This window comes from Plectropomus leopardus, chromosome 16 (assembly GCF_008729295.1).
Source record: "Plectropomus leopardus isolate mb chromosome 16, YSFRI_Pleo_2.0, whole genome shotgun sequence".
NCBI lineage: Eukaryota > Metazoa > Chordata > Actinopteri > Perciformes > Serranidae > Plectropomus > Plectropomus leopardus.
This window is the reverse complement of record NC_056478.1, coordinates 2,426,928-2,454,498: the sequence shown is the minus strand read 5'-3', so window position 1 is coordinate 2,454,498 and position 27,571 is coordinate 2,426,928. Positions and strand designations below refer to the sequence as shown.

The following is a 27,571-nucleotide window of genomic DNA, read 5'->3' as shown; positions in this document are numbered from 1 at the left end:
TCACTGTACTGTACTTAAGCATGTGTGCTCAGATCCTTCGCCTCTCTAAGACACACAGCGCCGTTCACGCTCATATTTCATGTCGTGTTTGTAACCCGAGGGCGGCGGCTGCGTTTTAGCCTTTACGCTGCTTTTACTGACCCGGAGGGAAACTACAGACAGTCCAGTGCATCTTTCCTCTCCCCCTGCCGAGCACGAGCCGCCGCTTTGATGTGACCGATCAAATCACCGTCACGCTCAGCAGAATATTCAGCTGCAGCCGCAGATGCAGCAGCTGCTCCTGTTACCATCCATGTACTTTTTGTTACGAGTTCAGACATTCTCCCTTTGATTAGTATTAGACGATCGCTGCAGGCCGGGAATACTCAACCTACTTTGCTCGGGGGCCACTTTTGAGAAATGACAGGAGGCCGGGAGCCAGACACAGCAGCCGCATGTCTCGAGGATTTATGACGTCTACGATTTAAGGAGGTTTCTTGTACTTTGAGATGTTTCTAGGACTTTAAGATGTTTTCTGGATTTTTGGACATTTCTCAGATTTTGATTTAATTTTCAGACATTTCTAGGATTTCAGGATGTTTCTCAGATTTCAGGATGTTTGCAGGATTTTTGGACATTTCTCTCATTTTAGGACATTACTAGGATTTTAGGATGTTTACCTGATTATAAGACATTTCTTGCATTTCAGGAAATTTCTAGGATTTTAAGATTTTCTCTGATTTTAGGACGTTACTAGAATTTACTAGGACTAGGATATTTCTAGATGTAACATTTGTAGAATTGTAGGACATTTCTCGAATCTCTGTACATTTCTAGGATTTCAGGAAATTTCAAGGATTTTAGGACAATAGGGCCTTAACTAGGACCTGTGTCGGTGGCCCGGGGGATAACACACACTCTATATACCAAAATTACAAAAATAATTCCCAGTGTGAATCACTTTATTTTTATTGTGAATTAGAAAATGGTTGGGGGGCCACCCAGCACCCTATCAAGGGCCAGGTTTGGCCCGCAGGCCGTAAGTTGAATATCATTGCAGTAAGCACACAGTTGGAACAACCTGGAGAAAAATAAGCTCACAATATGTCATTTTTCTAAAGTTGGAAGTGAAGCACAGTGTTGCACTAGAGTTTACGCCACCTAATATCTTGTTTAAATTTCACAGTAGAGTCTGCAGGGGTTCAGCCACATTTATTATTAGGCACAGGTGTGAAGAGAGCGTGTGAGTGCACTCTTGCTCCCGCTGGCACAGAACAAGATAAAAAGCCTCGGTATTTAAGCACATTGTTGAAAATAATGAACAAACATTACTAACTAAAGTTTTGTGCTTTAGGTTTGATGCAGGAGGACTGTGAGAGAAAACTTTAGAAGTGTGAACCGTGTGGCTCGGCTGTGGTGTTGAATGGTAGATTTTTTTGTGGCTGTGGAAGAATCTGTCAGACGCCGGTTGCATTTATCTGCTTGATGTAGCAGAGCGTGGCGGCCTGCAGTGCAGCTGCTGCTGCTTCTAATATGGCGAGAAGGGAGCGGGGTGAGATGTTGTTGTTGTTTTGTCACTGATTATAGAGACATCTCCTGCTCACATGGCCACAGTGTTCGGAATACGTTTACATTAAAGGATCAGTTACAACAATAATAATAAACTTTATTTATATATATATATATATATATATATGTGTGTGTGTGTGTGTGTGTGTGTGTGTGTGTGTGTGTGTGTATATATGTATATATATATATGAAAGAACGTATAGAAAAGTAAAAAAGGTCCCATTTAAACCTTAGGGCCCGTGTGTAATATCACACACACTGGTTTAACTGCACACAAAAATGCACTTTTTTTTTGTGTGAAGCTTGAAAAAATATTTTAACCCTTTAAATCCCAGGATAGTATTACGATGCCACTATGTTTTTAGATGAAAAAAAAGAATAATTTTGAATATACTACATGCTCAGTAGTTTTTTTTTCTTTTATTTTGATGATCACGGCCTTGGATATGTCAATAATTTAACATTGATTGTGACAGTTGCTGGAAATAGCATGTATGCCAAATATGAAAAAAAAGCAAATAATAATAATAATAACGTCATCAGGTGGAAAGTAGTAAAAATGTCAAATTCCAAGTCAAAAGCCCAGAATGACACCCAGAAATAATACAAGTCATGTTTTTCTGCTTTGATGGCTGTGGGATCAAAAATGTCAGTTTGAATGGGTTTCAATGGAGCATTTTTTGCACTTAACAGTCTGAATGTAACTATTTAGTTTCCACAGTGTATTTTAGACTTATTGTAGGAGCTGAGCTGGAAATTCACTGATTACACTCAAATACACAATCTTGTCAAAATGTATGCCATATGCATGAACACAGCCAAAATTTTCAAAGATTGATGAATGAAAAGCCCGTAAAATGTGCCAAACACTCCCTAAGGGTTAGAAAAGACTTTAAAATATGTGAAGTGGTCCTTTAAAAATGAAACAGAGCTTCCACAGACCATAATTCACCTCACAGATATTGGCTAAGCTTTCATCCCACCATTTATACTGTAATATGAAATATATAATCTCTGCTGGACAGACATAGTGCTCTTTTTTCCCCCTGTGGTAAAAAGTTTTTAATAAAAGAAGTGTTGGTTTCCCAAGCGTCAAGTTTATTGTTAATCAATCTTGCAGCCTCTTTGTTCACTCTGAGGTCAGGCCTGACTGGTGATGTAGCATGCACTCCATTCAGCCGCTGAGGTAATTGCAGCTTCGCCTGTTAATGGTCTCTGCATTGCTGCTGGCTGATTCGCAGTCCAGAATTCCTGATTAAACACCGGAGAAGAAGCTTTGTCGAGACAGAGGCGGCCCTGGCGTCTTTGCACCTTCTCCGTTTCGCTTGTGTCAGTTGTGAAACTAACAGCTGTGTGTTTTGAGACCCGTCTCCCAAGGAGGCTGTCTATCTTTATCGATCGCCGGCGTGATCCTTTCAGTTGATGTGCTGAAGTGGTCAGAGGTAAATGCTGTTTTAATGAAGTCTGGCTATTGATTTGGCTGTGGTGTTTGTTTGTGGAGTTAGGAATTTGAGCATCACTTGAAGGCAGGGTAATCAGGATAATCAGGCATGATGCACATAGCCTGTGAGTTTTTATGTACCGAAATCATCGCGTATTATACGCTTGCTTCACACACAGGAAGTGGAAGGCATGTGCATGCATATTAAAGCTGCCCACACACAACAAACCAGCCTGTAAATCCCACCACCCAGAGTCTCTAAAATATGACGATGAGGACTTTTGTGGGAATAATTACACTAAAAAAAAATCACTTTGCTGCCAAAATATATCCCACTCTATGTTATGGAGATTTAGACAGAGAATTGGATTTCTCCGGCTGTGAAATCAGTTTTTGTTGTCCCGCTGGCCAACCGCATCATTCTGCTATACCCGGCTGTAGGCTCCCATCGCTGCACACACATGCGGCTGATGCTTTTTCCGCTCCACGAGCTCCGTTTGCATTAACAGCATCTATGCTATATGTTATCATGGACGTCTCTGGTCGACTTGGGGAAGACCGTGAGCCGCGCGCCACTCCATTGGTTCTGCATTAGCCCACATGCAGAAAAATGGCCCCTTTCATCAGGAGCACTTGGGTCTGAACTATTGTGACAGAGATACATCATATGTTTATGAGAATGAATCGGTTGCGCTCATCGAGTGGAGCTCCAAATGTCAAACATCACACTTCAAAAGCCCTCTTCAGTTTCTCCGAGTGGAATCAAAGTAGCTCAGATTGGAGGTTTTCTTACTGAGAATCATAGAAGATTTTCAATCAAATGCAAAGTGAGCACATTGACTGGAGAGTGTCCTTCTATCATTTAAATGCAACCTTTACAAAACATGAGCTGAGGCAGTCAGTCCTCCTCTTTAATATGAAAAGGCTCAGAGATGAAGCTCTTAATGATTTTTTCATTGCTGGAGTTGTGCAGTGCTGTGCAGAGCTTTGGCGTCCGAGTGCCGACAAGTCAGGAGAGCAACGAGACTAGAAAGCCTTCACCTCTGAGCTAAAAGCCATTTGACTGTTATTACTAAGGATGCACCGAATGTGAAATTCTGGGCCAATATCAATGCTGGTGTTTTTTTTTTTTTTTGTTTTTTTTTTTACTGTTCATTTTGTTTTGGGGGATATTTATTTCCATTTTGTGAAACAAAGGGAAAACAAAGCAAGCTTCATCATAAAAGAATAACAGCTGTTTTGAAGTCAGTCAGCCCGTCATTTGAATGAGGCCAAATTCAATCATACAAACTTATGTAACAACCTTTAATATAACCTTTTCTCACATGAAAAACTTTTTAAAAACTACCTCTACTTCTATTTCTCCATATATAACATATAGTTCCCTCTTGAATAACTAGTTAATATTGCTGTTAAAACATCAAGTTTCTCCTAATTTCTAAATTAAACTAAATTTGGCAAGATCACATTAAAGGCCCATTTTGATGACGTCATAATTCCTTTTCTCAAAACTCAGTTTTACTGAATAGAGCTTGAACACATCATAATGTAACTCAATGCAGCCTCCGTTAGCTCCCAGTTTTGGCTAACAGCTAACGTTTATTAGCTGTCCCCCGTCCCACTCCATGTATCCTTGTTAGCTGTTAGTTCCACCTAACAGCTAACTAAAACTAGCTCTCTTCCCACTGACTTAATGCGACTTCTGTTAGCTGTCAGTTAAGGCTGTCAGCGAGCGTTTGCTAGGTCTCCCCCTCCCAACTCAAGGCAACCTCAGTTAGCTGTTAGTTCTGGCTGCATACAACTAGCAACTAATGGCAAATGTTCACTAGCTCTCTTCCTGCTGACTCACTGCAACCACATTTAGCTGTTAGTTCCGGCTAACACCTGCTCTTTACAGTTAACGCTAACTAGCTCTCTTCCTGCCAATTTCAGCACAGATTTGTTGTTCACAATGTAGCATTATCAGTTATCAGATGAAAAAATAGCATGCGTCCCCCGATGCGTTGAAGGTGAGTTTACTCTCCTTTTGTCCCCAGGTTGTTCCAAACATCTTCTATTGTCCCCAGGAGGACGTAACGGTGTTAGTCTGGAGCCCTGATTTTTAGTCTGCGCAAAATGAATTTGACACAAGAGAAAACATCGGCCAGTGCAGTTGGTGAATGTCATCGTATTTGCAGATAGGCTGAAACATTTGTGCATCCTTATATTATGAACCTGCCATACACGTCAGTCCATGTAGAAATGTGACGAAAGCTCTTTTCAAATCCTTGCACAGTATTTGGCACCTTTACTCACCTTTCCTTCTTAACTTAAAGGTATCACTGCTGCTGAACAGTGGTGAGTTTAAAAATATCAAGTCATCGCTTTTACCTCTGTGGCTTAATTGGTCACCAGTCTAATATTAATCATGTGGATCCCTTAATACACTGGTAATTTAGCTGATTTTTAAATGATTTTTGGACCTTTTTAGAGGCAGTGGAGAGACAGCAGGAAATGAGGAAGAGAAAGAAGCTACACGGCTCCCGGGCTGGTCGTGAACTGGGGACGCTGCGCTTTATAAGTTAACTCCTGAGCTGCAGAGGTGCCCCAACATCAGCCTTTTATGCAATTAATATGAAATTGCATCCATTTTAAAATGATTTCAAAGGAGCATGTCTGGAACACCGAATTTCTAAAAGGGTTTTTGAGCTCAGGTGATGGGGCTGTGGGGGAACTTCAGACAAAAAAACACTGCCTTAATAAATGTTCCTGTCATTTTTTTGATAAAGTATAAAACTCTGCAGCCTGTTTTTAGCCTTTGATTCACAGCTAAAGCAGAAAAGTATTCAGTTGTGTCTCATTAAAATCCTTTCTGCTACATTAATACTGTAAGCATTGGAGGAGACTGATGGTTCGATGATTACAGCAGTTTTCTCAGGATTTTTTTTTTAAAAAAATTCCTCTTTCACCCCGCACCTCAGGGGGGATACAGTATATAAAATAAATGAAAGCTAATTTTTACAGACTGATGTGACACGAAAAGGATCCCTACAACTTAAATATCTCATTAGAGTGTTTCATGGTTTATTCATTGGATTTTATTTTCTTTATGCATGAGGAATGATAGACATTACAAATTTATAACAGGGCTCTTAAGAGGACAGAGATGAAGACAAGATGTCTTAATATAATATGTCTTAATTTAATATTAATATGTAACTGTGCTGCTGCAGCCTTTACATGCACTTCAGTAGGTGAAGGTATACTTTCAGGATATTCCTAAAAAATAATGGAAGGACTCATTCAAAAATGATCCCTCTACCTCCCCTGACCCACTCTCAGTGTGTGGTTGTGTACTTATCTGCTGAGAATCTGCCCTCTGCCTGTATTTTCCTATTTTCGTCATTCAGGACATTTATTGGTGTGTAACCCAACAGCATGCAGTTAAAGTCTGGGCTTTAAAGAGAAGATGGCGACTGAGTGCCGGAAAATAAGTAGCATGGAATCCTCCAAAGTAGGAGAAAAAATGCAAATATATTTTGGCAAAAAAGAGTCTACAGATGGCTTTTAATTTCACTTTAGCTGGCGAGTGTTAACGGCAGTTTCTGACATTTCCTTCACAGTATAAAATTCCAAACTGTGGAATTGAAATACCACCAATTTTGCAACACTATCAGTGTAAGATCCTTATGCCAAAAGTCACCTTTCGCAGCCACTTGATGCACTGTTGGACATCGTTAGCTGATAAAGGTGTTATGATACGCCGCTCTCACCAGGGCGGCATGATTTGGGGACAGTGAACGTCACTTGGGAACTTGGACGCACGGAACCTGTCGCATTTACATGACAGTGCATGGTTGAACAGCTGCCAGTAACGATGAAATATAAGGAACACGAAGGCCCGTATAAGGCGGGTAAGAGGGGTCCAAAAAATCTGGACTTTAATGCCAGAGTCGAATGTTTGCTTCCTGTCTGAATGTTACGTTTAATTCTACATTTTGCCATGTGACATCTTCTCCCAAATCTAACCATCTGTGGCAGCATGTGTGTTAACGTCCCGACGCGTTGACATCACAGTAGTGACATCACGTAACGTAAACAGTAGACACAGAAGGATACTTAAAGTGTCATATGTAGACACGGAAGTTCACTGCGAAGCGGCAACATGTGATGACTTTAGATGAGAACGTGTTGTGCATTTCGATCAAGACATGAGGACATTATGTCAAAGTTAGTTAATAAATGTCTGCAAGTCTGAAAATGGACACAGTAGACAGGCACAGAGGCTGTGGATGCTCATGCTTTGCTAACAAGCTGTTCCAAAAATACTTCTTTAACTGAAAAACATAGCTTCCTAAAATCATAACACAAGAGCATCTTTTCAGCTAAATTTTGAATTTAATTCATGTAGATTGGTGTGTGAGCCTCCGCTAAGCTGCTGCATCCTCGGCAGTGAAAATATTTGCTCGGTGCTGAGCTGCTGTCGGCGTCAGCTGCAGAGAAATGCTGCATGAATGGACAAGAGAGAGGCAGTGTTTTCAGTCGATGCTGGGTTATGGCGAGATGGTCTCGGGGCTGAAATTGCTGGAACAGACTTTGAAGTGGCTGGGCTTTTTCATCTCCCTCTCTCTCTGTCTGTCCCTGCCTCCCACATCTGCCGCTATCATAATAACAAGCAATAACCCTCTTTCAGCAATAACCAAGACTTTTACGCCTGTAATGTGGCTTCAATAAATAGTCATGTTTACCAAGGGGCCATATTTTACAGCAATTTAGTTTTGAGCCTCCCCTCTTGCTTTGCCTCGTGCCGGAGTACAGTACATAATGTGGTGCATTATGCATACCGCCACCAACACGCATTAGCACATTATCAAATGTAGTGATACAGAAAATAGCTCAGTCCATCACGTATAATCACACCACGCATTAGGAGAAAAATCTCTGTGTGAGGTTACATACGTGTTGAACATCAGAGTGTATGCATGGAGGCAGACAGCTTCTCTCCGGGCCCCGCAGAAAGCAGCCGAAGCACAAGCATGGGGGCGCGTTTCATTAGTCTGTCAAACTCAATGATATTTAGAGCCCCACACCCTCGGCCAGGACTGGAAAACTCAATCAGCACTCTGATTTCATAACCCTGCTCGGTGACAGGGCTTATTTTATCGCCCCGCTGATTCATTCTAATAAACGCCGGCTGCCCGGCGCACCACCGCTGAAATACAACCTCCCCCCCACTCTGTCCTCCATGGGTCGACCCGAAAGAAGGGGCGGGGGACGGGATAAATCAGAATTGTGGGAACTGGAGGGTGCAGATAATCCATCCCCGGTTCGGGTGTAGCTAGCGAGTCTGCCGCCCCGTCCCCTCCCTCCTTCTGCACCCTTTAGCACAAATCAGGCGCCGGGACAGTGTTGATCTGTGAGGGCTTGGTGGGGCCATTGATTGTGGACGACAGAGGAGGAGAGGGGCGATAAATAATCGGAGGCAGAGTGCGGAGGGTGAAGGAAAACAATTATCTGCGGAGGTGGAAAGCACATAAAGTGAAGAATGATAAACACTGTGAAATATGATTGACTCCAAGTGATATATGGAAGCCGAAGGACAGGCGGAGAGGTCTGTGTGTGCAGAGATATCCTTGAATGGAATGGCTGCGTGCTAGTTGAGGACTCACTGCACTCAACCGCGGCGCGTGTTGTAGGAGACATAAGCAGCCGCTTAGGGCGCCATCCAGAGGAGGGCGCTAAAATTGCACCCTGGTTGTCATCACAGTTTGAGCGATGTGCGATCTTAACATCTGAGGACCTTTTTCTGTCCATCCACAGCAGTGATCCCCAAGCGGTGGATCACTGGTCCATTCTGAACGGACCGCAAGGGACTTCTGAGCATGTCAAGTTTTTAAAAATCTTGAAGTACACTGAATTTCTGCCAAAAAGCTTTTATATTTAAGTGATTTTTCTGTTTATTTTTGCAATATATTTTATTCCTATGTGTTCCAAGCCAACGTGTTGTTTATATTTTGTGTAATAAAATGGAATATGTGGTAATTTCTCTTAAATTGGACTTGAACTAATGACTAAGGAAACATCTGGACCCCGTGGCTGGACCAGGTGGAAACCACTGGTTTACAGTATGACCACCAATCAGCCACAAAGCCTTTGGAATATACAGAAGAGTAAAACCTACTTCCTCCTCTGTAGCCAGTGGTGGAAGAAGTATTCAGATACTTTACTTAAGTAAAAGTACTAATACCACCCTGTGAAGAATACTCTGTCCTGCATTGAAAATGTTACTTAAACAAAAGTAAGTGAGGAAAATGTCAGGAAAATGTACTTAAAGTATCAAAGTAAAAGTACACAATGCAGAAATTTATTTTTTTTATATATTATTAAAATAAATTAATTATTTTTAAGAAAAAAAAACATTAAAAAGGTGAAAAAGTATGAAAAAAATCCAAACCCACTCATTACTTCAAAATAAAAAAATGAAAAAAACTTACTACCAAAATTATTTAAGATAAAAATAGGAAAAAAGCTTCCAAATCTGTTGTTAATTCCTCTGATCAAATTTGTTTTCACATCTTTTTTAAATTATTTATTGAGTATTTATCGATTATTGACTGCCACGGGCTGTACGGCTTTGTGCCTAACCACATTCTCCTCTGTGTGTGTGTGTGTGTGTGTGTGTGTGTGTGTGTGTGTGTGTGTGTGTGTGTGTGTGTGTGTGTGAATTTCTCTCTCCCGCAGACGACGGATGACATTGTCTCATCGGCGGAGTGCTCCAGCGACGACGAGGACCTGGAAGAGTGCGACTCGGGACATGCAGGTGGGATGGGTGTGTCGAGTTGTGCTTGCTCTGAACCTGGTCTATTTCTCCTTATCTTTCTTTGATTTCTACCGAGGAGCCTCTCCTCTTAGCATCATGTCCCATGGGAGCTCCAAGTGTAACTTCAAAAAACAAGAAAAGTAGCCACTGTGAGAAATATACACTAGTGTGAGGGGTTCTCAGTGTATATCTAAAGTTTAAAGAACTCTTTGGAGATGGATGAAAGCAGTAAGACTCCCACATCCTGAGCATGCTCTCTGCAGGAAGTTAACTGTAAATGCACACATCGTGTAGTCCGCTATAGTCACACCTTTCATCTCTAAAAACAAGTTACACTTAGCTATGGGGCCCAGGCTGCAGACATGACGACGCGTTGATACTAATTTTGTTCTCTCAGCATTCAGTCGAGAGCAAAACTTTACTCAACAAAGTACGAAATTAGTATCAAGCCCCATGTCGCCCGCACTGATGCTTCAAAATGTATCTGTCCTGTACTGGTTGATTTCCTCTTGCTGTGCGTGTGTGTGCGTCTCTCTTGACAGAGGATACATTTTGAGATTCTTTCGAGAACAAAGATGCTTTCAGCATAGATACTGTGATATGTAGCAGACTAACTGCAACAGAGCCTCTTCCTCCCCTCCTCTTCTTCTTCTTCTTCTCGTTTGTACCTCTGTTTTTCCTTCGTCGGAGGCTTGCCTTACCTGAAACATTCTAATAGAGAACAGATATCCTCGAATTTCTGTGCGCATCGTCTCTCTTCTCCTCCCTTCACACACACACACACACACACACAAACACACAAACACACACACACAAACACACACACACAAACACATATCACTTTGTGATTTGATCAAAGTGATATAAAAGATTCACTCAGTGGAAAATAAAATCAGAATTAAAACGGCAGATTTAAAAGGAGCGGTTATTTTGAGGCAACTTGGATTTGGACGACTTTTGAACAAGCGACTGTCAATCACTCGCGCCCGGCGGCGGCTGGCGTGCGTCCTCATAGTGCTGAGTGAACCAGGAGAGTGTGAGCTTTATCGAAATTGACTCAGGATGTTAAAAAAAAAAAAAAAGCGTTTCCCCCACAGGCCCTCATTAACAGCTCGGCTATTTGATTGCTTCACTGTCCTTCAAAACGCCATCACAGCGGACTAATTGATGCCACGTTAATCTGGCTAAATACGGCTTAGCTTAGCAGCGAGCATATGTCCACTCTGCACCGCTAATAATAAGCCGAAATTGAAACAATGCATCGCCCTTTCACTTTGTTATCTCTGCTCGGCGAGCATTAAAGATAATCGGTCACTTATTTATCGTTCTCGGGGATGAGGTCTCTGCGCGTACTTCAGTAGATATTCCGCCAGTGAATTTCCTCCAATCTGTGAGAGGACCTCGTTTACTTCGAGGCCTTATCGCGCCATGATGGCTTTTGTTTCCTTGAAGTTATGACCACATTTGGGTCACGGCTTTTAATGTGAAGAGAAAACCATTTTCTCCTCCGTGAGGTACTTAGGTCCTTTACACTCTGAGGAAAAAAGGTTCCAGAAGGGTTCATCCTGAACGGCTGAGGTTCTGCCCAGAACCATTCGCTTCCAAAACAAACCCTTTTAGAAACAAAACCCTCTATGTTGGGTTCTGGGTAGACCCCTCTGAAAGGGTTTTCCTGACAAAAGGTTCTATGACGAACCATAAAACGGTTCTTAGCAGGCACAAGCCGAAGAACCCTGTGTGGTTCTAGTTAGCATTCCTAAGAGTGTAACTGTTTAACTCGGATATTATTGAAATTAAATGAACACATTTCAGCGTTTCGATTCGTTTCACGGTCAAAAGCTCAAACCCAAGTGTTCTCAAAAGTGGAACCCAGCGCAGTGAGAAGTTTCTACTGACACGGTACCCTCCCCTCATATAGTGGCAACATATATGTAGTCATACACACTCATACATACCGGACATTTCTCCATGTTGACACAGAAATTCATATCCTCATTCCTGCCCCGCTTCCAGTCGTATGAACAGTTGCATGACATGACGTTGGTTTCTTTTCTGTTGCATTTTGTTTGTGATGCACATATGAACATCTCTCTTCTGTATCGATTTGGACCCAGCTGTTGGGTTGCTTAAGATTTTGAGCTTTATTATTTTTTTATTGTTTGGTTTTACTTTGGGGCCGGGGCCGGGTTGAGTGGGGTGATTTTTATTTCCTTGTTTCGTTGTGGTTTTTTCCTTTTTTTCTTTTTTTTTTTTTTTTTCTTTGGTGTCCTCATCATCCGTCGTCCATCCTCCAAGCAAGGATAGAGCCACTCCTCCCGTTTTTGCCTCATCTTGTGCCGCATGAACTTTTGGTGGTTGGAAAATTCAAAGTTCTCCTCTTCATCAAGTTTGTGTTTTTATTTTTTTATTTTTTCGTGCCATATGGCTTCTGAAGAAACATCTCTCCCCCCTCCCTCCCCACCACCATTTTCGATACAACGTAGGGAAATGAACGGCAACAAAATCTTTTCTTGCCATCATCCTTTTTTTGGCCTTGTGCAGGCAACCCCATTCTGTCTCAAGAAAGTTGTGTGTGAAAGAATGACTCCCCGTCTCCCCCTCCGAGCGTTAACCCCCCACCCCTCCCCCCTCCATCCCGACTCACCCACCTTCTTTCTTTTAGCCTTTCTGCATATACATGTCTGTTTGAATGCAGATGGCATAAAAAGACTTTTATTGCCACAAAGTATATCTGTTTTTCTATTCTATCTGTTGCTCCAAGTAGAAGGCATTTGTGGCATGCACACTGTACTGGACTGTACCGCAGCTCGGTAGACTAACTTAAAATCCTCTCCCCCCACCCCCCCGCTTCTGCATGGATATGATTGGCATCCATTTTGTGTGCTGCTTCTTCTCCACCCATAAGTCTCAGGCTAACCCCCAGCTGGCTTCTACTACGTGTCTGCGTGTGTGCGCGTGCGTGTGTTTTCGGGGCCACAGCGGCGGTCCCGTGCCACCGCTGTCCCCCGCCGCTGCTCCTCCCTCGGAGGCGTGTAGTGTTTGTGCTTGTGCCTGCTGTCTGTGTCAGTGCTCCGTCTGCGTGTCTGCCAAACAGCCTGTCTTTGTCCGCTGTGCGTGGTCGTCTCGTGGTGGTGTTTGTGTCTGTGTGTTTAATGAAACTGTTAAACCTTTCCTTCTCCCTTTACCCAACGCCAGTTCCACAAGAGGGCAAATAAGGAGTGTGCAGCCGGATTCTTAACAAAAATTGAAAGCATCACTGTATTGCAGGAATTCACCAGCTAGTAAAAAGCGCCGCCCCGGAAATCACTGACGGGAAAAAAAAATGTGGTGCTCGGTTTAGAGAACAACAAACACGTCAAGTCAATTTATGATTTAATTTCACAGTGATTAACGGAGTTGCAGCTTGTCATTGCCGTGTAATCTGAGCAATTTTTTGTGATTAATATGTAATTATATTTTAGTAATTGATGCAAATGATTTTCCTAAATCCACAAGTGTAAATGAGAGCGCTTCGTTTGTGCACACAGTTGCTGTAAATCCTGTAACACATCACGTTAGTGAGACCGGACGATGAAGATCGTTTTAATTATCTCGAGCACGTGTAAAAAGTGAACCTGAACTAACCGATGCTAACAAATGCACAAATGCAGAAAGACAGAGCAGACATGTTGACCCGTCAACGCAGGAAAAACACAAATGATAAAATTAACCCTTTGAGACCCGGATCATCATCAGTTTTCTTGTGCGGCGTTCAGATGCCTTTCACAAGTATTTTAATCTTTGAACTCTTAGCAAAACAAAAAAAGGCGGTGAGCAACTTGGCAAGAATTGTGCAGCAAATTGCAAAAAGATTAGCTTTTTTTTAGATTTTTTTTAAGAGGCTAGAGTAAAACATCCATTCAACTATATTTTAATATAAATATGCATACAAAATCATGTTACAGAATTTTTATTTTTCTTAAACACTTTTTGTACTTTCCTTTTATATTTGCTAATTTGTAGTTGTTGTTTTTTTTTAATGTTACTTTTCTTGTCATTTTCTTGGATTTTTTAAAACTTTACTTTATTTGCTAATTTTCAGGTAATATTTTTTTCTGTGTTTTTTTTTTTTTTTTTTTTTTTTACTAATTATGTGCTATTTTTGGGTCATTTCTTCTAAAGTTGCATTTCTTCTAAAGAATTCAAGCCAAATAGGTTAAAGGTGCTTAAATCTATTCTCTGTTCACCTGTATTTAGTGTTTAGCCTCTTTTAGCCTATTGTTTTGGTTCTCGTAGATTCCAACAACACATAAATCATTAGCCACATCAGTGTGTGAAATGATGATATGTCAGTGTTTACGGCTCATTGTGCCACCCCAAACAGCCAAAACATTTGGTTTAGGGACAGGGGGAGATCAATGTTAAAGGAAACCAATGTTGAATAAAGATGGGACTCACACTCCTGTGGAGGGGCGTATGCTTTGTGCAGCCATCCATCACACCAGCCTCCACACCTTTACTTTGTGCTGAAACATAAGAAAGTTGCTCCTGATCGTAGACACACAGGTAGTTTGTTTCAGTCCGTTTCAACAAACAGCACAACACCGTCATGTCTCCAGAGCAGACAGCCTCCCACAGATCTCTGCAGACAGGCTAACTGTTGCTCTCCATGTGACAGTCAAACAGATTGTGAAAAGATTGTGTATTTAATAAGGGCTGTAAATGGCCCTGCATGCGCCATTAGCCTATCAGTCTTTGATGAAGTGGAGCGCAGCTCAAACAGGTCTCACGTGTTTATAGATCTCCTCGTCTCTCAGCCTCGCTGGGTGGAGTGGAGCGTCTGTGGCTCAGGTTATAGTTATACTGAAGCATGGATGTTGTGTGATTTCTTCATTGCTGTATATTAAGAGCCCCGACACGTGGAGGGGTGCAGAATGAAGTATGATAGGGATGGATCACTGAGCTTCCTCGTGGCGTCGGCTATGGCTTCCGTCAAGCCCCATCGGGCCGGCTGTCACTTCAACACAGGCCTCAGATCAGTTTAAAGGTTATTCAGCTGACACATGTCCGCCGAGTGCAGAGGTGCAGCCTAACGGCTGTACAGCAAATCGACCGGCTGACAGGGGCGAGTCGCCACGCCTGCTGGAGATGCCAATTTAATACGCCAGACTGCGCCCAGCCACATGATGACAGATTAAGAGCTATCTGCCATGCGCCGCGGCCTCGGGACGCTCCTCTTTCAGCCGGAGGTAGTTCATGCATCCTCTCAGGGCAGACCGCTCCGCCTGCAGGAGCTGTGAACGGAAACATCGTTCATGTGTAATCCTTTGAAAACTGGAGCAAACATCACTTTCTTGTGCTGCTTTCAGACACCTTTCACAAGGAGTGAATCTCCTGAGTTTAAAACTTAGGAGACTGATTTGAATGTGATTTCTTTCAAACAAAAAGGGAACAGGGCAACTTGGCAAGAAATGTTCAACAAATTGCAAGAAATTTGACTTAGAAAAAAAATGTAAAGCTGGGGAAAATTTTCAGCGAAAAAAGAATATAGATAGGAAAAACTATATTTCTAATTATCATAATTAAGTTTTTAAAGTGTAACTAAACTCTCAAACTACTTTTTTCAGTTAAAACGCAACATATATGGGTATTCAGTAGTGATGCTGATTGATTCAGGCCCAACTTTAGACATCTGACTGCAAAGTATTAAAATTCTACATAAATATGCACAGCGACTCCCCTTTAAAGTTTCAACCTGGTTATTTAAATGCAGTTTTGCTATAGAGAACAACAGTAATGAGTCCTAAAACACAAAAATCATTTAGCATGTTAGCGTCTGCAGTTCCCTCATCTCAAAAACAGCATTTGTTACACTTTAAAATAAACTTGCAAGATTATCATTTTTAAAAACTTTTTCAAGGTCAATTCCTTGTTTGTTTATTTGTTTTTTAAACTATATTTTCTTTTTTTTTCTTTATAATTTTTAGGTCATCTCTTCTTTCGTTGCTCATTGCCTTCTGCCCATGTTTTTAAAAGAAATCAAGCCAAACTGCACCGCTTTCAAAGGGTTATGGTTGGAAATGATTTGTCTATCAGAGAGAAAGTAGATCTCTCTCGGCAGGGGTGTGCACAGGCGAGATAAGATAATTTAACGGCAGGCGCTCAGCTTCTTTAGGTGCATGTTTCCAGAGAGCTCAGCTGTCGCACAGGCCACCAGTATAATCCCTGGCATGTCCCTTTAAGTGCGTCCACAGTGAGAATCTGTGTTTTGCTGGCTCTCTGGTAATCAGCTCCCTACCTGTGGTGGGTGGAGGTGAATGAATCTGCTACTGTAGGTGTCTGGGCACAATGCGGGCCGCCACAATGAGATTTCAGGGCCCCAAACCACTGACTCACCCACAATTTGCAGCGTCGAAATCCCATTGACTCAGTTCATCCATGGTTGGTGCCGGTGCGCCGGCTTGCCGCTTTTATGGTATAGCGTCGTCAAATCCCTGACACACCGTCGGGATTCATCTCCATTCGGAAGCCTCAGCAAACGCTGGATGGACACGGGGATCAGTCCAGGAGAGAGGAGAGAGAGAGAGAGAGAGGGAAGTGAAGAGAAAGTGCTGCTCTGAGATTTCTGCATCTGTAGCCTCCAAGCTGCTGAGGTAGTCAGTCAATCAGCCATTTAGAAATAACTACATTTACTTAATTCCTCTTCAAAAGCCAGCACAGGCACGCTGCAGATAGTCTTCTTTTTTTCTCCAGGAGTGATGAAAAGCAGAAGCGTGGAAAATTCAGTTTGTTTCATGCTCTCGTTTTTGTGTTTTAAAGAGATAGGATCAGTTTTTCTCAGTGATGCAAAGGCTAGTCAGCGGGCACCGGCGCACAGAAACACTTATTAATCTGAAGTCCTGACTCCCTTTTTACTTAAAAAGACAGAAAACAGAGAGAGTGGCTGTAGGTCTAGTGAAGTGGAGAATTATTTGCCGGGGAGGCAGAGGCTTAGAATAAAATCCCATCCATCTTGACGAGTGCGGGAAAAACAAATGCAGTCTGGTTAAGCAAACCCATTAGAAACCGCAGTGTTTGTCTGCCTCCGAAACGCAGCAAGATGTGCAACGCTTGTGCAAGAGCTTACACAGGATTAAAGTGTTTACCACAACATCAAGGTCCTCCGCACTGACTTTACTGGAGACCCTTGACTGCAGCGGTTCCCCCTCCCATCCGAGGGTTTTGTTGATACAGCGCAAAGCTAACAGTTGCCGAAAGCTGTTAGCCAAGAACGGAGTGAAAGGATGCAAACAAGGCCGAGACAACAAGGGCAGAGTTGGATAAATAAAGCCTCGGATGAAATCATTCACTCTGGGCTGGTAATGTTTATTTAACAAGGCGACGAGTTTGGCTCAGTTATTGGAATATTATCACAGCGATGCAACACGAGCAGCAGCTGGTAGCTGAGGGGACACACTCCAGTCAGACGGTAGCAATATCATGTCAGACGTTTGTGCGTCCTGCGCAGCACGGTTAGACAAACAGGACATTATTTTTAAAGGGGACCTATTGTGCTCATTTTCAGATCCATACTTGTATTTAAGTTCCCTCTAAAACATGTTTACATGCTTTAATGTTTAAAAGGCTTCTAGACATAATCAGTGATGTTTCAGCAGGAATATAAGCTGAAATTGGGGAGAAAGCAACATCAGCAACCAAGAATACATGTTTCCCTGACTTTAGCATGTAGCTACATGTAGCAGTGTAACCTACTTGTAGCAGGGGAATGGCTGTAACATAGAAAATTAGTGCTCTTTACCATGAAAAATCCCCAGTAAAAGCTTTTAAACATAACAGGACCTTTTCCAGCAAAATATAACCTGAAATCGCAGAGAAAGTAACGACACTGGCAAGCAAGATGACATGTTTCTCTGACATTAGCTTTTAGCTACATATAGCAGTGTACTCTAAACACAGCTGGATATGTTGTGATGCAAAATCAGGGTGAAATTAACAACATCAGCGACCAAGACTGAATGTTTCCCTGATGCTAGCATGTGGCTTCATGTAGCACTGTACTAGCAGCTGTGGAATGACTGTGAGGGAGGATAGCAGCACTTTCTATTGTGAAAAATCATCAATAAAAGCTTCTAAACAAAGAACATGATCCAAAATCAGGGCAAAATTAACAACATGTGCAACAAAGATTACATATTTCCCTGACATTAGCATGTGACTACATGTAGCAATGCACTTGCAGCCAAGAGAATGACGGTAATGGAGAAACGCAGCACTTTCTCACAGGATAATAGGCAAGGAAAGCTAACCTGTTTCCCTGACGTGAGTATGTACCTACATGTAGCCGTGTACTTTCAGCCAGGGAGTGAATGTAATGGAGTACACCGCTACATGTAGCTACATGCCAGGGGAATGACTGTAATAGTAAATAGCTGCACTTTCTACTATGAAAAATGAGTTTGCAGCAGGAGTCTGATCCAACATTAGAGATAAATTTACAACATCTGCAGCCAAGTTTTCATTTTTCTCTGATGACAGCATGTAGCAGCGTAGGCTATGTAATAGAGTTATATAATAAGAAGATGACCGTGTAGAGAAATCTGGCACATTGAAGCCACATTTAAACTGCCCCTTCAAGGCGGGAATATCACCGCCTTTGCCGCCTCGCCATCCTGTATGTATCGTCTGATTGTGGGAAGGAGGGACAGATTGGTCTCTCCTCTGAGGCAGAACAGAAGAAAATCTCTGCCCAGTTTAATATGACCGTCCTTCATTGTAACACTATATGTTAGACACAAAATACAGAAAAACATAACAGGTCCCCTTTAAGACGTTGATGAAACACAGTCAGTACAGCGACGGATGCCGATTTTCCTCAGTTATACTTAGTTTTGGGTAATGAATGAGGTTTCTGTAACGAGCCTCCAGAGGAGGAACCAGATATCTGCAGACAAATGTGCCTCTCACATCTCCGTTAACCCACCAGAGGCACAAACAAACCCGCCACCCGCTGCCCTCTTGTGGAACTCCCTCCCAACACGGTGTTTATCTGTCAAACGAAGGCTGTTGGTTATGCGCATAACACAAAGCATCTAAACATTGAATAAAAAGCAGCTCATTAATTATCACTCTGCTCCCCCTCTTGATTAATTAGCAGATGCGGTGGGCCTAAATGCCACATAATGTCGGTTATATATCACCCATGGTGCACCTTCTCCCCCTGTTAACTGCTGATGAATGGTCTCTTTGCCTGACAAAATATCCCACAGCCCTTGGTGGCAGTGACCTTTTACTGACCTCTGACCCCCTTCTTAAGCCCCTCCCCCCACCTGTCCCATGGCTTGCTGTATTGTTATTGTATATTACTCTCCCTAAATGCAACTTACTTAAGCATGCATTAACCCGACTTCTTATAGTGGAGCTAAAATCCAAAATAAAACCATGTCTGATTGACCTCTCTCTCTCTGACGTACATCCAGATTGCACGCCCTGTCCTGTGTTTTAAAAGTACTAACAAGAGAAATGTATAAGTAACTAATAATAAAGCCTTTATTATTAGTTAAACGAAGGTGGTGACACTTTGCCTATAAACTGTCCCCCTCCTCTTTGTCTGCCTCAGTGTGTGCTTTCTGGTTGTTCATCTTTGATAGTGTGAGAAACTTAATGCCTTTCTTTCTTTCTTGCTTGCTAATCTGTTTTTATTTTTGTCTTTTTTTTGTACATATATGTTCAAACACATATATGTGTATCTATGTTTCTTTTCTGAAAATGTTCAAATTTTAACTGCTAATTTGCTAAGAATCACTATTGACGATGTTTTGATGATTTTATCCCTAATTAGAATGAAACTTCCTTTTTTCTCTATGAATTAATTTCTTAAAATAACAGTTTTTTGTTTTGTTTTTTAATTGGGATTCAAAACCACACAGCTGTATTTGGATTTTCGAAATTCGCAGTGTCATAGAGAAAAAAGAGAAGCCACCTCCAAAGTCGACCCTCACCACTATCTGTGAAAAAACTGTTTCTATGCTGATCTCTAATATTTTCCTGTCATTTGAATAGCTATCTCTGATTGAAATTTGGATTTAATCAATGAATGAATTTTGTGCATGGCAAAGAAGTTGCAGCTTAGGGTTTGTAAAACTGTCAGTGTTGAGAGTGCTGTTCTCTTTTGTAGATGGGCATGTATATGCTCATTGTTTGTATATCCCCATCCCTTCCTTACAGCCAAAAGCTCTAATGCCGCCCGACCGCTTCGTGCCGCCTTTACATGGACATGGCAACTGATGTACACGTTCACCCCCATCTATGTCATTTCCTTCCTAGTATGTTCATAGGTCCCACCCCCGTCTCACACTCCCTCCTCCCGAACCTTTAGATTCTAAGATATGTACAGTCATCCATTTGTTCATTACTAAGGCTAAAGTCGAGCAAAAAAAAAAGAAAAGAAAAAGTCATCTAATCAGGCTGTAGATATTTATGAAGACTTATCTATCAAAGCAAGAATTATAGATATACAGTTTTCTTTTTATACAAAAATTAAATGACTTATTAAAAGAATAAAAAAAACAAAAGATATCCTGAACAGAATGGTGAAGATTATTTTTCATGTCATGATGTGTGGATGTATGTGTTGTTGCCTCCCTGTACCATCCTGTCTAAAAAGAGAAATATATACTAATTAATCAGAAACTGCTAAAAAAAGAAACTAACCTAACTTGTCCAAAGGCATTCTTACACAACTTTCTTTTGTAAATTTTTTTTTTCTTCCTGCCAAAATCATGCGGGCAATTTGTTGATGTAAGTTGACAAAACTGATGGTATGCTTTCTTCCTTTGAAAACTGTTTTTTTTTCATAGGCTTTTATGATTTTCCGAGCTGACTTTGTTTTTACCTGTTTTTTCTTCTTACTTATTACTAATCCCTTTCTGGATAGCTCTATCTGTGGCTTTACTTTGTGAATGTTTTTTTATTTTTATTTTTTTTACAATGTTTGCTCTAACTCTGAACTCTTTTTGCAATGCCTTAATTATTATTTTTTGGTTTTTCCTTGATTTCTGTTGTGTTCTTTTTTTTTCTTTATTGTTCCAACAAGGTTTGCATCTCTTTATAGTGCCCTGTTTGTGAGCCTTTGCAATGTACAAACAAGCCACTTTGGCAAGAGGATAAGCAGCTTCAATAGACATCTGAATGTTTCAAAAAAAACCTTTGTAGTCGTCGAACAACAGGTTCTACCAACAAAGCATGTTCCCAGATGGATTTATTAGGACAAGTGTTTTTAAACACCTAGGTCCTTATGTATTACACTCTTATGAATAATATAGTCATTTCACACTCTAAAAACAGAAAATACAAGCTGTTAAAACCGAGAATTTCCCACTAAAAAGTACAAATCAGCAAACATTCAGGTGTGATTGAACTGCCCGGTGACTTTGTGCCATCGTGGTAACTGTAGGGGTCAAAAGGCAAGAGGCTAGGGGAGCCCACTAATGCTGTTCCTTGTGAGTGGGGACAATTTTTTTTTTTTTTTTTTTTTTTTGCTGGGACAGTTCTCTTTAAATCAGCGTGTGACCCTCTGATAGCCCTAAAGTGCCAGTCAGGTTTTTAAGAGGCTCCAGGTAATGGTTTTTTTTTGGACTTTGGAGCACTTCCAGTCCAAAAACATTGCCTTTTTTTCCCCTGTCATTTTCAGTCGTTACCATTTGTTCGCCTGTGTAGGTCAACAGGGTTAAAAAGTGCCTCTCTCAGCAGCTATACGAAAACACCTTACAAACGGTTTCTCATTTCAGACTCAGTTAACTTGCTTTCAAGCCCACTGGCTTGCACTTGAATTGCAAACAAATGCTAATACCCTCTGCTTCTTTTTATCCACAGAGCGCATCTTTTGGTGCTCAGTTTTTTTGAACCAACTAAAAGGATTTGCACTTGAGGATAAATGACACAAGCCTCTTAAAAGCCTGAACTAGTCATTTATGTGGAGGAATATGCAGCACTATCAGATAGGACTAAATATAGGGCCACGTTTGTGTGGCATTGCACATAATTCACATAGTTTACTCTATATGCAACCATAGCAAATTATGAATCAGCCACAACATTGAAACTACTGACAGGTGAGGTGAATAACAATGATCATCCTGTTATAATCCAATGTTCTGCTGGGAAACCTGCCGCTTGACACTCACCACCCACCCAAACACCACTGCAGACCAAGTACACCCACTCATGGCAACTGCAACTAGTCCTCAATGGCCGTGGTCCCCCCAGCAGGCCGATTTGCCCTGCCGCACACCAAAAACTGCTCAAGAACATCCCAAAAACTTTACAAGAGCTTAAAGCCTCTAAATTTCTCCAGATCTCAATCTCATCAAATATTTGTGTGAGATACCAATACCCTACCTCGCAACCCGCAGGACTCAAAGGATTCTCCACCATCGCCTTGGTCCCATACACCACAGGAAACCCCCAGAGGTCCTTGCCCTGACTGGTCAGAGCTTAATCCAATCCAAAGAGGCCCTACCATGGCTTGGACTTGTTTCTGTGTACCCTAACCCGCAACCCATAGGACTCAAAGGATCTGCCACCAATCCCCAAAGGAAACTCCCAGAGGTCATTGCCTTGACCATTCAGAGCTAAATGCGATTCAAGGATGCTCCAACTTGGATTGGACTTTCTGGGAACCCCAACTAGAAACCCATCGCATGTAAAGGATCTGCCACCAACGCCCTGGTGACAGGGACCACAGGAAATCCCCCAGAGGTCCACATCATGACTGGTGAGAGCCAAGTCCAATCCAAAAAGGACCAATCATGGATCAGACTGTTTGATCCTTTTCTGGGTACCCTTACTCCCAACCTACAGGACTTAAAGGATCCACCGCCAACATCTTGGCCCCGGAAACCCCTAGAGGTCCTGTGTCCATGCCTTGACAGGTCAAAGCCAAGTCCAATCCAAGTAGGCCCTAATGTGGATCATGCTCAATTCTGGGGTCAAGCATTATCCACATGAACGCCAGGACTTAAGGTTTCCCAGCAGAACATTGCACTGTGACGCGATGGTCAATGTTTTCACTTGACTTGTCAGTGGTTTAAAAGTGGTGCAGCTCTTAGAACATATGATAGCCGTGACTAGTTTGTATTTCAGAATAAATGTAGTCAAAGCATGCTGCTGTCCGAGAACATGCAGGATTTATAGAGTTAGTTTGTGGAGTCAGTTTAATGTGGCTCACCCTCGTGCATCCCTCAAAGCCTTTTGATGCAATGTATACTTTATTTATGGCTGTTGTTTTCTTTCAGTTTGGGTCTTGTTTGGTTCTGAGTTTCTTTGTTTTTGCACTGGTACAGTATTTTTCCGTTCTTTCTTTCTTTGTTTCTCTTCAGTTCATTTCCTCCCTTGGTTGAGCTTTGCTTTACACGTTCTTTGGTTACCGGTTCTTTTGGTGTTTGGCTGCTTCTTGCTTTGTTGTTTGGGGATTTTCCAGCTTCTCACTGGTGTTTCTTTTCTCTCTTTCACCTTTCAGGAGGGGAGCTAGTCATCCCCGTGCTAGTCGAGGATCCCATAGACATCCCTTCTGTATCCACCCGTTCTCCCTTCATCCCCTTCCCCCCAACCCTCCACCCCGTCCTCACCATTATTGAGACCACCAAAGAATCCTTGGCCATGGCCACTGAGGCGGGGGTACCTTGCTTGTCGGACCGAGGCAGCGATGATTGTGATGATGGTGATGGTGGTGATGATGGTGATGATGATGATGATGATGGCATGGTGATTTCGGGGTTTGGCTCTGGCGAAGCTTTCGACTCTAGCCTGCCCCCGACTGACGATGAAGATTTTTACACCACCTTCTCCCTGGTAACAGATAAGATCTTGACCACATCGGCCTATGAAGGCGGCTACAAAGCCCTCGCGCCCAAGTGGGAGGCCAAGGACTTGAGGCCTAGCAAAGCCTCTGAGGCAGGTAGGACTACACCCACCTCGCCTCTGCCCGACCTCCGGGGCACGCCGCCGGCGGCAGTCCCCTCGGACACGCCACCCAAGCTGCCCGCCGGGAAAATGAACAACCGCGAGGTAAAACCCCCGCAGCCGGACATAGTCCTGCTGCCCCTGCCCACGTCCTTCGATCTGGACGGCACCAAGCCACGGGGCCCCTTCATCACCTCGCCCATGCTGCGCACGGTGCCTGCCGCTTTGCCCACTGTGCCCGGCGTGGTGCGGCGGGTGCCCCCGGGGGCCTCAGAGGTGATCCGGGAATCCAGCAGTACCACGGGCATGGTGGTGGGCATTGTCTCAGCCGCCGCCCTCTGCATCCTCATCCTCCTCTACGCCATGTACAAGTACAGGAACAGGGACGAGGGTTCCTACCAGGTGGACGAGACGCGCAACTACATCAGCAACTCGGCGCAAACCAATGGCGCTGTGGTGAAGGATAAAGCACCCAGCGGCAGCGCCAAAGGCAGCGCCAGTAGCAAGAGACCGAAAGACAAGGACAAGGAATATTATGTATAGAAATCAAAAGTCATTTCCCAACACATAGAAAAATAAACTGTTTGGAACACAGTTATAAACATTTTGACAGTACCATATTGGCAACTGTGATTTAAAAAGGATAAAATCTCCTAAGAACTCAAGACTTACTGAGTCACTGAAACATTTACAAACGAACTTTGGCTTATGGAAGCACACTTACTATTGTAAGCATTACAGAGAGACAATGCAGTACAACTTCACCGGGACTCAACGTGGATCTTTTTAAGGAGTCCCTGCTGGAGACATTTGGCAGTGTGAATAACATCACTCTCTAACATCCACACGACCCCAAGTGACTGTCGAGAGGTGTGTGATCCTTGGAGCTCTATCGACCTTGTCCATTGTAACCCTGTAAAATACGATCACTGTCATTTCGGCCATTCTGAGCATGCATGTGAGGTGTATGTGACGTGGTGCTGGCATCTGTGTAAGTGAGGGACCTCAAGAAACTATGATTGTCGGGAAAGTTGGAAGTCAAAAACATGATTTCGCATCACAAACGGTTTCATTAAATGTAGCTTTCATGGATGCGATATGAGCTAAAGTATACGTGTACTTTAAAGCCGTCTTTTTATTTCCTTTTGTTTTTTTTTTTTATTTGTTCATTTTTAGTAAGTTATTTATGCATTTATTGAATTTAGATCCTTTTTTTTGAAGGATGATTATCAGTCAAGGTTGACTAGGCAGTGCTCAGTGACCACTCAGCAGGATGTGATACAGTCATGTATCTCAATATTTCTCTCTCTCTCCCTCACGTCTCAGCTAAGGATTGGACTGCTATGCACGGCAACCAAATTCCCGATGGTGTTCAAGCATGTAAGAGTGGATCCACCAGGCAAAATGCACAAAACATTGTTATTTCTCTGAATTTTAAATCTCTGATAGTGTTTTTCTTTTCTTTTCTTTCATTTTCTTTCATTTTTTTGTCCTCATTTCTGCACATTTCCTGAGATGCTGTGGCAAAATGGTTGATGTGTGTCCGGCGGAGATTTAACTGTTGCAGTCTTTAAAAAAAACAAAAAACAAATCGAGGCTGAAGACCAGTGTGAACACGTGTGATTCTCTCTGTTGTCACAGACGACTGTGTCAAAAACAGCAAATATGTTTACATATTTTATTACATCATAGCCGTTGTGCTTTGCAGGTCAATATTGTACAGAAAATTCAAGTTTCTGATGTTTTTTTTTTAAACCCTCTTCTTGTATAGACAGACCATTTGGTTTTACTGCTGTAGCAACACGACAGAGAAATGATTTTTATTCTTTTGCCAGGAAAAAAAAGAAAAGATGTGCACAGGAACATTTGTTTAGGCGGGGAGAAAATGTTGTTAGATTAGACTTCTCGTCTCTCTGGATGGTGTTTCTCTTCAGTCGCATGAATATTTGACCACGGGAAGCTGTCAGTCAAATAGAAAACACCTCCCTCAGATCTTGTATTAGGGACTCCTCCTTATTCTGAAATTACTTTCATCATGTTATTTATTTTTTTATTGGAAATTTAAAAAACAGAACGAGAGAATAAAGACAGATTGTGATGGATTTGGAGATCTATTGCTAGCACCTTACTGACTTACAGGTGTTTTTTTTCTTCTTTTTTTCTCTTCCTCTATTTTTTTTTAACTGACTTCAATGTTTTCGTCTGCTCAACTCATTATTTTGCTTTTTTTCTGTTTACTGTGTAATTTCGTGTCTCATTTTTATGACATCCTCTTCTGACAATATGTTGTTTTTTATGTCATTATTTATCGCTGAAGTTATTTGTTCTCATTTTCATGCAGAATCAGTCGGTGTGTATGTTCACTTTGATTTTTTGTGTTGGTACTTGGCTTTTTCGACCAGTTAATTATTATTGTCTTATGCTCCTTTGACTCCAAACAATTCCCAGAAATAAAAAAAAAAAATGTTGTTCCCAAAGTTTTTTTTTTTGGATGTTCGACTGCGGCTGGCTGTCCCTCTCTCATCCATGTGAAATTTGGAAATCCAAAGACATCTCCTGTTTTTGAAGTTTCTGGCTATGATAAACAGTGTAATTTTGGCAATTTTATTTTGGCAGCCCAGCTGGTTTGGAAGGCATGTTTTCTTTAAAAACCACCAAAAATTTTGAAAGTAAAACAGAAATTCAATTTAATACAATTTTTAAAAAATCTGAAAAATTTTATATATTACTTAAATATTTAAAAGAAAAGAAAAACGATCAAGAAATCACAAAAAAAATTCAACGACAAAAAAAATCACCAAAAGGTTTTCAAGAAAAAAATACTCAATAGTTTTTTTTTAAAAATTACCCACATTTTTTAAATAAAAATAGATTGTCTTCTTTTTTTAAAGAAAACATAACTTCCAAACCTGTGGTCATGTTTTCTTTAAAAATCAGTGGCAAAATAAACAAGAAACAGCCATTTAAAGTTGCCCTTCCCCTAAGCCAAAAAAAGTCCCTCCCCAGTGCTTAAGGACTTAACTGACATACCTTCTTCTTTAAGCACCACCTCCTCCCTTCCCATAAATAACGAACAGTCCCTAATAATGATCTGATAATCTGTCTATACTTGTACTTAGATTCATCCACTTTTAACAGAAATAGACTATTTTCCCAACTATAGTCAATACATTTTTAATGATAGAAGTATTCTGTTTCTACTCAGTACTGTTTATTCACAACTGCTAATATTTTTAAACATCACATTTCATAATTAAAGTTTTTAAAAGGGGGTTTTATAAGGTACCAGAGTGCATGAAAAGCATCAAAATAGAGCTTGCTCTTTAAAAAGTAGGATCCCCCGGACCCCCCCTACAGAGGTCTGTGCTAAGCCCCCAGAATCCTCAATTCCTAGAAACGCCCCTGCTGTAAAGACTGTAAAGGCTGTAAAAGCAGGTAGATGGAGATAGATAACGCTCCACGCCGAAAACTATTCACCGAAACCACAATTTCTCATCCATTTGCGATCACTTCAATGATTTCCTTTTATGCCAAAAAGTGGTATCATTTCCATTCAAATGAAGTCCGGAGCAGAGCAGCTCAACACTATCATTTACCTATAGATGATTATGCAAATTCATACACTGTTCATTGATGCAACAAGAGGAAAAAAAAAGGGACGGGTGGAGAAAAGGGTTATTAGGTGGTCCAGAGTCTTCACAGCAGCAGAGGAATGGCTTTGGGTTTCTTTAGAGTCGGGCCTCTATGCGAGCGCACAGCCAAATGAGATTCTCCACAACCATATGGTCGGGTTATATGAGCTACTCAATGGCAGCAGCACCTGCTTTCCCAGCCCGTTTTTACAC

At 41.8% G+C, this 27,571-nt stretch overlaps 1 protein-coding gene across 1 annotated transcript in view; it reads left to right on the top strand.

The window, feature by feature from the left end:
* Positions 1-24,746, top strand: part of LOC121955302 (neurexin-3b) — a 405,202-nt gene extending 380,456 nt beyond the window's left edge. Inside the window, exons 23-24 of the mRNA XM_042503183.1 lie at positions 9,710-9,774; positions 23,939-24,746. Coding sequence (XP_042359117.1) covers positions 9,710-9,774; positions 23,939-24,269 — 396 coding nt within the window. The 3' untranslated portion in view covers positions 24,270-24,746. The remainder of the gene's footprint in view (positions 1-9,709; positions 9,775-23,938) is intronic.
* Positions 24,747-27,571: the final 2,825 nt, after the last annotated feature.